The 12,055-nt window shown below is 58.8% G+C and overlaps 1 protein-coding gene across 1 annotated transcript in view; it reads right to left on the bottom strand.

Annotated features, from left to right (window-relative positions):
- EMH_0066120 (uncharacterized protein) overlaps positions 1 to 12,055 on the bottom strand; it is a gene marked incomplete at both ends in the record, with an annotated part of 31,198 nt that overhangs the window by 9,617 nt on the left and 9,526 nt on the right. Inside the window, 7 exon segments of the mRNA XM_038023056.1 lie at positions 34 to 1,667; positions 1,893 to 2,952; positions 3,269 to 3,726; positions 3,859 to 7,718; positions 7,722 to 9,938; positions 10,251 to 10,806; positions 11,030 to 11,972. Of these exon segments, the coding sequence (XP_037878910.1) occupies positions 34 to 1,667; positions 1,893 to 2,952; positions 3,269 to 3,726; positions 3,859 to 7,718; positions 7,722 to 9,938; positions 10,251 to 10,806; positions 11,030 to 11,972 (10,728 nt within the window).

Consider the following 12,055-nt stretch of genomic DNA (forward strand, 5'->3'; position numbering starts at 1 on the left):
CAGGAGACAGCTAGATTGTGCGAACTGTCTCACTCCCGCATCGCCGTCCGGCTGGAAAGATCCCACCGGGCCAAAGACGTTAGCGTGCCGACAGCTCTGTCCATCTCCTTGCGGGCTGCATGCAGCTGTTGCTGCACAGCCCGTAGCCAGCCAGAAGCAACAGCAAACCTCGCGACAGCCCCCATGATTACGCACACCATCTCTGCCTTTGAATCCTCAGGCTTTTCTACAGCCTCCCCTGGTCGTAGTTCATGTTGACCCTGCATGGACACCGGAGCAGAGCCTACTGCAACAGCAGAAACCCCAGTTGCTGCTGCACCCCGCAGCAGCAGCCGCCTGCAATAACTTGCTCCTTCAAGACACCGAAGCCTCCCTTCAAACTGCCCCAGAGGGGACGTCCGCAAAAACTCAAGCAGCACGTCTGTGACTGCTCTTGGGGAGCAGCGGATGAGCTGCAGCAACACAGCGCCCGCGAGATCTTGGTTTCCTGCTGCTGTGTCATCTGTCAAGACAGATTCTGCTGCAGCAGTTGCTGCTGCAGCTGCGGCTGCTGCTGCTGCTGCAGGAGGCTCCGAAGCATCACCGTCGTCTGGCAACAAGCTCCACAAAAACGGCGCAAAGTGAAGACTCTGCTGCTGCATGCGCTGTTCCCTGAACAACCTCAAAAACCGCCACTCCAGCAGCTGCCGCCTCCGCAGCAGCACCACCTGTCTCTCAACCGCTCGCACAGCGGCATCGAACCGCTGCAGGAGCCTTTCTGCTGCCTGCATAGCTGCTTGCTCCTGCTGCTGCAGCGAAGCCCGGGTGCTGCTGCTCTGGGGCATTCCACGCGTAGGCTCATCCTTGGGCTCGGAAGAAGGGGCGTCCGCGTGCGCCTCCTGCTGCTGCGCCGCTGCTGTTGCAGCGGGAGAAGACGTAGCAGCAACCGCAGCGGGGATATGTAGGCCAATCAGGTGGGCCAGTTGATGCCTGTCCATAGACTTTTGCCAGGTTGCTGCGCGATCAAGAAGACCCTCGAGAGCAGCTAGCGCGTCAGCAGGAGATGTAGTGAGGAGGCAGAGAGCAGCAACTCTCTGCGTTAGCAGCAGCATACTTTGCAGGACTGGATGGTCATCTACAAAGGCAGCAAACGAAGCAGCTGCCTCCTGAAATCTCTGCACGGGACCGCTCAGAGGCTCCAGCAGCACGGGGTTCCCAGGCGCATAGAATGACGTCGCTACGTTCTTGCTGCTCCCAGAAAAGGACACGCTACGACAGAGTTGAGCGAAGCGCACCTTCCGTGCACGCTCCCGTTGCTGCTGCAGCCGTTCCTGCTGCAGCTGTTGTTCTGTTGTGCTATCGTCTGTATCCGCCTCGGCAGTGGTAGATTCGTCAACTTGCTCTTGTTGCTCGGCCTCCGCTGCGGCGTCGTCCTCCTGAAGCAGCAGCTGCTTCAGCTGCTGCTCCTGCCGCTGTTGCTGCAGCGGGGAAGCCCCTATAAAACGGGCCTTGGTCTGCGCCAGCATAGCCTGGATATGCGGAAAGCAAGGGCCGTCTAGTTCTGGAGGCACCCGTGCATCTTCGGCTAGCGTTGCTCTTGACGCTGCTGCTGGTGCTTGGGTCGCTGCCACAGATGCAGCTGTAGCTGAACCGTCATTGCGTGCGTTCAACAGGATGCAGAAGGAGGCCTGAAGAAAAACAGAAGCGAGACACAGGAGGGCAACGCAGGCTAGTCAGAGACAGTGCAACTGCGTTCTTATATACGCATGAAGGAGTGCATGGGCTTCTGCCTCCTCCCACACTGTGCATACGCCTTTACCCACACTGACTCTGCATAAGCTTTTGCCATTCTTACCGGAGTTTTTCAGCACGCAAGTTGAGATGCGGCTTATATGAAGAAGACCCATACTTACCGTGAGCGCTTCTCGATATGCTGCGGCTGCTTCCAGGTCACTGTCGCCTGCTCGCACGCTGCTGTTGCTGTTGCTGGTGCAACCGCTCCATGCACATGCAGCATCCACAGCGCGGCCCCACATGTGCAGCAAGTCTGCCTCAGTTAGTCCTTCTAGGTGATGCAGCGTGTGCTGCTGCTGCTGCTGTCTCTGTTCCTCTTCTGCTTGCTCGTTGTAGGCGACTTGATTGCACCATTCCGTGTACTGGGTGCGCTCCTGATCCTCTGAGCCCCCCATTTGCAGCAGCTCTTGCTGCTGGTGCTTCTCGTCCATCTGGGCCCATTCCTCGCTGCATGGGAAGAGTTCCTCTGCAGCTTTTGCATCATCCCGGTGTTTTCCTGCTGCTGCTACTGCTGAGCGGTCAACGACAAGACCCTCAAGGCGCTGCAGTAAGGTAGCCGTCTCGTCTGCTGCAATCTGCTGCTGCTTCCTCCAAGCCAGGTGCTTCTGAGATACCTCTTGCAGCAACCCAGCCAGGGCCACCCGCGCAGAAGCAAACGGGGTCGCACAAAGCAGAGCAGTGGCTGCTGAGCCACGGCTTCTCCGGTCTGCTGCTGCTGCTGCTGCTGCGGCCTCTGCGCGTAGCCACAGCAGCAACCATTGCACTCGCTGCAGCGGCTGCAGCAGCTGCGTTCCCTCGTCGACGCTTTCAGCGGTCAGCAAAGCAAACGGCAGGGCCGGAAACGATGTTGCCCCCTTTAGCACCAAGTACACAGGCGAGGCTGCCCGCAGCCGCTGCTGCAGCTGCTGCTGCAGCTGCTGCTGGCGCTGCAGAGCGTCCGTGGCTTCACCGAACTCTAGCAGGCCTTTGGCAACTGCCCAAAGGCCAGTTGCAGCTGTACGCACGGCAGGCGCGAGGAGGAGAGGATGGGCAGCAGCAAGGCGGCTGCTGCACGCTGCTGCTGCTTCTGCTGCTGTTCTCAAGGCAGCTGCGGAGCGGGGACCTGTCTCTTTCTCGGCAGGAGCAACGCCCTCTGCCTCCAGCAGTAAAGGCGCCAGCTCTGGCAACAGAGAGAGAAGTCTGCATCAAAAATACACACAATAACCCTGAAGGCTGAGAGGGACTGAATGCACGACAAAACAAAAAACGTTGCTTAGAACCTATACCCCGAACACGCCACATACAAAACCCATATATATATATATATATATATATATATATATATATATATATATATATATATATATATATATATATATAACATCCAGATGAGCCAGTGGCGTCTACACTCTCCTTCACTATGCATTTAACTAATTGGGTGTGGCTCCCGTTGCTGCTGCTGTTGCTGCACTGTGGCGGTAGGGCGCAAAGGAAACGAAGCAAGAAGCAGACGAACCGCTCTGTCTCCAGGGTGTTGCAGCAAAACTCATTAAGGCCATCTAGCCAAGCAGCTAGCGCCACCTCAGGTGCAGCAGTGACCGACGAGCCGCGCTCTATAAGTTGCAGCACATGCAACTGAGCAGCAGTGGCTCCCTCGCCCTCATCTGTCCCCGAGCCTGCTACGTCCGACTCTTCTGCTGCTGCAGGCATAGCGGCACCCGCGGGTAGCAAGCGTAGGGCCAAGTCTGGCGGTATAGCTGTTGGCTGCAACGGGAGAAGGCGCGTGAGCTGCTGCAGCAAACTGTCAACTTTGTTGGTCTGTTGGAGCAGTTGCTGCATCGCATCTGCATGCGTTGCAGTCTCAGCGGCAAGCACTACAGAGGCTGATGTGCGGCCACCAATCCCCGAACTCAGGTCCCTTTGCACGCCGTCGCAGCCATCCAGAGCTGCTGCACGCAACAGCAGCGCCTCCGTCTACAGCAACCAGAAGCAACGCACACAGAAGCCGCAGCAGCCGTCAAACGAGACAACTTTCTTCTGAAGGGGCTCAAAAGAAACTCAGCAAAGCCGAAAGAACGCAGGCGACGGGGCGAGGGGGTGCCTTACCTCTAATGTGTAGGCCTTCGACTTCATCAGGACGGCTTGGCGCCAAGCTGCCACGTCTCGCTGCTGCTGGAGCTCCGCTGCTGCTGCTGCTGCTGCGCTCAAGACAGCCCATCTTCCCAGCAACATCAGCAGCAGCGAACGCTGCCGCTTGCCAGAGGCGCCATGCAGCAACTCACTCGGGTCTGCGACTTCTGCACACCTCTGCAGCAGCTGTTGCAGCATCATCAAAGACGCAATAGCAGTCCGGCCTGCATCCAGGCTGCGACCGCGTGCTGCTGTTGCTGCTTCCGCGCTGCCAGCAGCATGTGGAGCTGCCGCTGCTCTTAATCTCATCTGCAAGTCATTCGCAACCGTGAGCAGCCCTGCAGCTGCTGCCTTCGCTGCGTCTCTTGATTTTGCGTTTGCTCCTGTTGAAGCTCCCGTGACAGTGCCAGCACCGAGAAAGCCAGCAAGGCTAGCCCAGGCGTCCCTGAGTGCACTCAAGACCGCAGCAGATGCTGCGGGCGCCCAAGCATCTCGCTGTACCGCTTGGTCTGTCTGAATGTCGGTCGAAAATTCAGAGTCCCTCTCCCGCAGCGGCCCGCAGAATGACCATAGAGCAGCAGCAAAACCCAGGACTGCTGCCCACTCAGCAGCGGCAGCAGTTGCCGTTGTTCCCGTTCCTGCGACTGCGACAGCTGCTGCAGTTGCTGAAGTGGTGCGAGCATCCCCATGTGCCTCGGTCTCCTCCGCGCAGATGCCCATCTCCAGCAACCGGCAGGCCCGTCTTCTGTCTGCGTCGAGGCGTTGCAGCTGGCGTTGCAGCCGTTGTAGCACGATGAAGCATGCACAGGCTGAAGACACAGTGGCGTGCTGCTGCACCTCTGCAACAATGCGAGCAGCGTAGGTAGAGCTGCCGCCAACGCTCACTGTCTCCTGCAGTTGCATCGGCCGTTCCACGCGCCCCAGCGGAGCAGCTGTTGTTGTCGTTGCTGTGGCAGCGGCTGCGCCACGAAGCCCTCCTGCTGTTTCTGCAAGACGGTCCAAGGCCTGCTGTGTGAGCAAGACAACTGGACCTTTCGGACGCCCTGCTGCCATTGCTGCTGTTGCTCCTGGTGCGTTTGCATCTTTCCCTGGCGCGCATGCATCGTGCAGCAGCTGCTGATGAAAGAGAGCACCCTGGAGGCCCAAGGCGTCGTTGCAGTGTATATCCAGCTCCGTCCGCCACATCAAAGACAAGACCTCGACGGCAGCGCATGTAGCAAGCCGTAGATGCTGGAGCCCAACAGCTTCCTTGCGCTTCTGCTCGTGCTGCTGCTTCTGCTTCTGCTGCCAGAGAGCGGCCGTAAGCACTGCAGAAGCATCCACCAGAGCTGGCGGAACGGGTATTGGCTTGGCAGCTGCACTGCACGAGCTCGAAGGACCCTCGGAAGACAGCAGAGAAACTGCAGCTGGGGGGAGGGTGAAGAGGGGCAGAACTTCCTGCTGTTGCTGCAGCTGTGTCTGTGCAGCGCGTTCCAACGCCAGAGACAGAGCAGTGGCAGCCCTGAAATATCCGGGGCCCGCGTGACCATCAGGAACGCCAGCAGACCTTCTCTCCTCTTCTCTATGCGGTTGCATCCACAGATTCAGCAGCATCAGCTCGGCTGCATGCTGCAGACCCAACTGCACTGCAGAGGCTGCTGCCAGCTGCGCCTGCAATGCGCCAACGGAGACAACCGCGCTGCTGCTTAGAGACACCCAGCGCTGCTGCTTGCTGTCGATACGTCCCTCTGCAGCAGCTGCTGCGCGTAATGCCGCTATTCTACTGGCTGCGCCGTTCAACAGAAAAGGTACAGCAGCGGCAGTTGCTGAGCCTGCTGCTGTTGGTGGCTGTGGCTGGTGAGCAGGGAGCAGAGCCTCGCCGACCTTAGCTTCAAGGCTCTCTGCTGCCCCTTCACGGCCCTCAGCCCGCAGAACGCAGCTGCTGAGCAACAGCGCATGCAACGCCGGCGCATGCAGCAGCAATGATTTGCTTTGAACCAGCTGCTGCTGATGATCTTGCCGCTGGCGCTGCTGCTGAGATGTTCCTACACTGGCACGGCCAAATGCATGGCGTCCTGAGTGCAACAATAAGGCGAAGGCCCAGTCTAAAGACGGGGCTGTGCATGCAAAACGCCGCGAAAATGCAGCCATTCGTCGCTCCTCAGTTGTTCCTGTTGTTGCTGCGCCTGCTGCTGCTGTATCTGTGGCTTCTGCAGCTTCTCCGGGCCCAGAACCCGAGGAGGCCATAAGGGTTGCTGCATGCAGCAACTCTCGTAGCAGCCAACCCCGCACTGTCTGTGCCTCGTGTTGCCCCAGCTGAAGAGGAAGCAGACACATCCAGCTGTTGCAGGACACTGTATCAGTACCAGCAACAGCTGCAGCAGCAGATTCATCGCTTTCCGGTACCAGCTGGTGGTGCTGCTGCTGCTTCCTCGCCTCCAGCAAACGCAGCGATTCCCCGCCTCTCTCAGTTGCCGGAAAGCTCCCCACAATACGGCTTGCACGCCGCAACGTTGCGCGCATGCAACCGAGTGGCTGCAGGAGCTCAGCAGCAACAACATCTGCTGCTGGAGACGTTGTCACTGCGGTTGCTACCCAATCCCAGTCCTCCGAGCCATCGAGGTTTCCCATCGCAGCAGCAGTTTCTCCTGCTGCTGCAGCAAAATCCTGAAGGCTTTCACCAAAGAGTCTAAACAGCAGAGACAGTACACCTCCATGCCGCTCCAAGGCTATCTGCATCCTTTCCTCGCTTCTGAGGAGTTGCTGCCGTTTGGTGCTACTGCTGTTGCTTCTGCCTCTGCTACTTTCGTTCTCTGCTGCAGCAACATAGCCGCATCTACCGCAAACAGGGAGAGCCAGCAGCTGCAGCAGCTCTGCCCACAAGCTAAAGCAGCGGGCCAGATGCTTACACTGCCGCGCAAGGCTCCCAGCCAAGACCTCAGCAGCAGCAGGCAGCGGCAGCAGCCCGCCACCGGCTTGCCGAGCAAGCGAGCAGAGAGCCCCGTCAGCTGCAGACACCGTAGAGCTTGATAGACGGCGGAGACCTTCAAACACACGCTGCATCAACTCCCCGAGTGAAATCTTCTCTGCTTCATTCTGTTCCTCTAGCAGCTCGTGCGGCACCAACTCCTGCTGCAGCTCATCCAGTTGCTCCTGATGCTGCCCCTTTCCAGGCCATGCGTAAGCAAACAAGAGACACCAGAAGTACTCTCGGCCTTCTAGGCTGCAGCGCGGGCACTCTGTGGATAGCCCCTTGCTGCGTTTCTGCGCATGCAGTAGCAGCAGCCGCTCAGGCATCAGAAGCGCTGTACACGAACTGCGGAGCAAGTGAACTACCTCGCGCAGTAGCTCCTGCTGCTGCATCTGCTGCTGTTGCTTCTGCAGCGAAGGCGACTCGTCACTGCTGCCGCTGAGATATCGTGTCTCCAAGGACGAGAAAGTTCCTAATAGGCTAGCGGCTGTGTAGAGGAAGGACTGGCCGTGTGCCTGTGCAGCTGCAACTAGAGTAGTTGCAGCTGCTGCAGCACCGGGCGGCAGCAGAGGCCCCTGCACGATATCATGTAGTGCACTGCATGCGGCAGCGAGGTAGTGGACAGTTGCTTTTCGCTGCCGTTGCCGCAGTGGCTGTTGCTGTTGCAGTGTGTCTTGCTGCAGCTGCTGCAGCACACGGAGACGCGCAGCGAAATCTTCTGCATCAGCTGCACTCCACATAAAGTGGCGCACTGCTGCAGCGAGCAGCGGAAGCCCCCTCTCAGCCCTCTCAGCGCAAGCAGCAACAACACTCCCCATGAGCGAGACCTCACTTGCAACAGACCTAGCTAGCAGTCCCTCGCGGGTGCTGCTGCTGCTGCTGCTGCTGNTGCTGCTGCTGCTGCTGCTGCTGTTGCTGCTGCGTTCTTGATTCAAAAGCACATGCCGCTCGACAGCTCCCCGTAGGATAACCCAGTCGTCGTCCTGTTGCATATGGTCACCGCCGTCTGCAGAGCTGCTGCTGGCTTCCCCCATGCTGGAGACTGAACAGCAGCAGCAGCAAGCTGCCAACAGCTGCAGCAGCAGCAAGCGCCATACGGCTGAAGAATCCAACGCTGCCGTGTACTGCCACAGAAAACACTGGAAAAGCGTCTGCACAGATACACTGCCATCTAGATCCATGTCCGCTGTTGAACCTGCCGTTGCTGCTGCTGCTGCTGCTGCTGCGGCTGCTGTTTGCGTTGTCCCTGTTACTGCTGCTGACGAAATTCCTCTATCTGAAGCTGCCACATTTCCAGCAGCTGCATAGGCGCTGCCCCAACCCTGTAGACATCTCCAGCTTGCTGCTGCTGCTGCTGCTCTGTCTCTGTTGCTCTTTCCTGCGACTCTGCAAGCGAGTGCCTGCAGCCCGGCAAGGCCAGCAGCAGCAGCCGTCTCTCCCAGGTCAGCGCGGATGTCTCGGAGCCCCGCAGCAACTACATCGCTGCTGCTGTCCCGTGGTGTGCCTTTCTGCTGTTGCAGCTGCTGGGCTTGCTGCTGCACTTCCTGCTGCGCTTGGTGCTGCAGCGGAGCGTCAAACAGCGAAGACTGTGCCACAAGAGCAAACTGAGATAGCACGGATTCGTTCCCCAGCAGCTGCAGCAGCAGCTGCATTGCTGCATGCTGCAAAGACATGACTTCTGCTGCTGCCAGCGGCAGACCCCTATCGCTTGCCAGCAGTAATCTGTAGCTGTCCTGTAGCAAAAGAGGACAGAGGCGTACGCTGCTGCTGTTGCCGGTGCTGCAGTAAGCCTTGCTGCAACAATAACTGATGAAAACACCCACGACGCGGAGTGTTGCGCTTGCTGCTGTTGCACCTGCTGTAGACTTTGCCTTGCCTCCCCCGTGATCTCCCTCGAGTTCTTCCTCTGCCGTCAGCAAGGACGCAGACCAGCGAGACAGCACCGCTTGCAGCTCTGTGTCTCCTCCTGTCGCCGCTGCAGCAGAAGTCCCACGGTCCATCAGGAGAGCTGCAAGACTTCTTAGCAGCCGCTCCGTCAGCCTTTCCAGCAGCAGCAAGGGCTGCCTCGCTGCTGCTGCTGCTGTTGCTGTTGCTGTTGCTGGCGCTACCCCTGGTCTTTCCCCTGTGTCTAGAGCGCATTCCTCTCTAGTATGGTTGGCCGTTGTTTGGGTTGCTCGGTCTGGTGGGTCTGCTTGTGCGGCTGTTCCTGTTGCTGCTGCTGTGCCTGGCGGGTGCACGTACACCTCGCAGCATCTGTTTCTCAGTGCAGCGGACAGCCTGCATGAGCCGGCAGCCTCAGCTGTGAAGAGAATTCGGAAATTGGGGTGTCTCTTCACCTCTCTCGGGGGGCCCCCTTCAGTTAGTAATAAACTGCCGCCGTCTTCTAACAACGCATTGAGCCTGTCTAGAACTGAGGCGCTGCAGAGGTGAGCACTCCTCAGCAGCAGCCAATGGCCGCGTCGTACAGCATCCACAAGTGCACTGTCTGCCCACTCAAAACGCGATATCTCCTCCTCAGCCCCTGCTGCTGCTGACGTTCCTGCTGCAGCAGACCCTACGGGATGCAGGCCGCCCAAAGCGCAGCCCTGCTGCAGCAGCCGCATGGCCTTTCGGCTGCGCCGCTGCAGCACAGCACGCACTGCCTCGACCCCTGCAGCATCCTTGCCACTACAGGGAGCCAGCAAGGACATAGCAGCCGCGTCACAACCCTCAAGCAATGCGGCTGTAGCTGCAGCAATCTGTTGCAGTAGCGTCATCGGCTGCATCTCACGCGCCATACTCTCCTCATTCTCTGAGACAGGTATGATATTCAACTCCGCGGCCTCTATCAGCTTCTGCCGTACTGCTCCAACAGCAGCACACATGTCCTTCAAGTGCTGCTGCTGCTGCTGCACATGTGGCTGTTGCTGATGTTGCTGCAACGGTTGCTGCAGCAGACAGTCCGCAACCTGTTGCGCTGCCTGGGCGGCCTGAAGAAGCCTTTGTCTGGGCTGGATTTGTCTGTACACCCCAAGCAGGTCTGACGTGTCTACAGAGGGCCCCAGTTGCACCTCGCACAACGTCGCGCCGCATGCAGCCGCCAGCCACCTCACGATGCTCGCCTTGCCTGCAGCAGCAGCAACAGCAGCAGCAGCAGCAGAAGCAAGGGATGCATGAATGAGACCCAAGCAGCACTGTCTTCTCCTACTAATCACACACCTACGACCCAGAGAAGAGACAAGCCATTCACACATTTCTGTCCCTTGCTGCTGTGCTGCACCAAAGCGCACGCCCAGAGACAACGACCAGGCATACAGACAGGCGATGCAGAACGACAGAAGAAAACAATCAGCAACGAGAGCGATGAGAGCGAGCCACGCACAAGCAGGGACACAAGCACGGGCACACAGAAACAGAGGGAAGAGGCAAATCCCCTCACCTGCGCCTCTCTCGCCAGTAAGCAGAACAGGGAATCCTGCTGTTAGCGCTGCTGCAACAGCAGAGACGCAGATTCTCTGGGAATGCAAGAGCAGCCCACAGAGTTTCCCTCCTTTTTGCTGCTCTGTTGTCTGCATCTGCTGCTGCTGCTGCTCCCCCACGTCTACAGGCGCTGCTGCTTGCTGGGTCAGCTCCATATCTCCAAAGGAGACGAAATTATCCCTCACTACTAGATCAACGGGCTGCCGCCCCTCAAACGCATCAGCAAAACTCTCTATAGACGGCAGCGCATGCCGCTGCACAGCATGCAACACCGCAGCAGGCGTTACTCCAGGGCGCAGGAGTGCAGCAACGGCGTCGAGGGCAGCTGCCACTGGTTCCTTCTGCTGTTGTTTGTCCTGCTGCTGCAGCGCACGTGTATGCTGCTGCAGCAGCGGGAAACGTCTGAGAGGAAAACACAAAGAAACCAGGTGCGCTGCTGCACCCAGGTCTTCACGGCTCCGCAGGCGCGACAGCAGCGCCACGGTGACGGCCGCACGCGGGTCGCCGGTTGGCAGCTGAAAACAAAAGACAAAGAGGGCACCGCAACACACGTGATGATGAAGACAACATTTCTCCAGGCTGCCTGCCCCTCCATCAGGCTTCTGCAGCAACTGCAGCAGCAACAGCCGCTCCAGCAGCAGCAGCAGCGGCAGCAGCAAACGCGCGAACGGGAGCGACAGCTGTGTTGATAGCAACAGCGGTGGACGCTGCAGCAAGGGCAGCACCAGCAGCTCTTACCCTGAGCGCATAGAGTTTTATAATCCGCATTGCGTCTCTCAGGTTGTAGACAGAGTCTGTGAGGCCTCTAAAGGGCCTCTCTGCCCCCAGCTGCCCCAGCAGGCGGACGCACCGCACAATGCATGCACTCAGCAGCATCAGCTGCTGCTCCCCTTGTTGCGGCCCTAGCTGTGGCACCATGGCGGCGCTCTGCGAGACCAGAGTCCGCTTCTCTGCTTCGCGCTGCTGCGCTTGCTGCTCCCCCTGGTGCTGCTGCTGCGACCGCTGCGGCAGCGGCTGCTGCTGCTGCTGCTGCTGGTTCTGTCGCGGCTGCTGCTCCTGCTCCTGTTGCTGCTGATAGTGGAGCCAGGTTAGTAGTTTGTGAGCAATGGCAACCATGTCTGCCTCAAGCATCTCATCCACCCTGACCCTGCAGAATCTGTTGAGAAGGGACTGAGGCAAACCCTTGCGGCCCTCCACTGCTCTGCTGCTGGCATTGTTGCTGCTGTCTCCCTTCCGTTTAGAGACAGAGGCAAGACGCGTGTGCTGCAGATCAGCGGGCAACCCCAGTCGACGCAGAGCCGCCTCTATCCCCACTTCTGTTAGCTCCTCCTCGTCTCCGCCGCTGCTCCCCTGCACACCTCCACGCCCTGTAGTTGCTGTTCCTGCTGCAGCTGCTGTTGTAGCGTGTGGGTTCTGCGTCGCGAAGAGCACAAATCCTGGTGGTGCGTACACTGCCGCATCCTTTTTTGTTGCTGCAGAGGAGGAGGAGGAGGAAGACTTGCTGCTGCGTGTCCCCGTCTTGTCGGCTACAGGGTCCTCAGGGGTGGGGAGATATATGCAACGGCGGTGGTCTAGGAGAGGGTTGAGGCCCTCTAGAGTTTGCTGCGGCGCTAAGTTCAACTCATCCAGCAGCACCCAATGCCCCGCCCGCAAACTGCGCGTCAAGACCCCGTCTGTCCACCTGAAAACGCACAGAAAACGCAGCTGAACGCGAGCCTTGCATGCATGCATGCATGCATGCATGCAGAAATGTCTGTGTTTCTG

Source organism: Eimeria mitis, genomic scaffold, assembly GCF_000499745.2.
Source record: "Eimeria mitis Houghton genomic scaffold, Emh_scaff76, whole genome shotgun sequence".
NCBI classification, from domain to species: Eukaryota; Apicomplexa; class Conoidasida; order Eucoccidiorida; family Eimeriidae; genus Eimeria; species Eimeria mitis.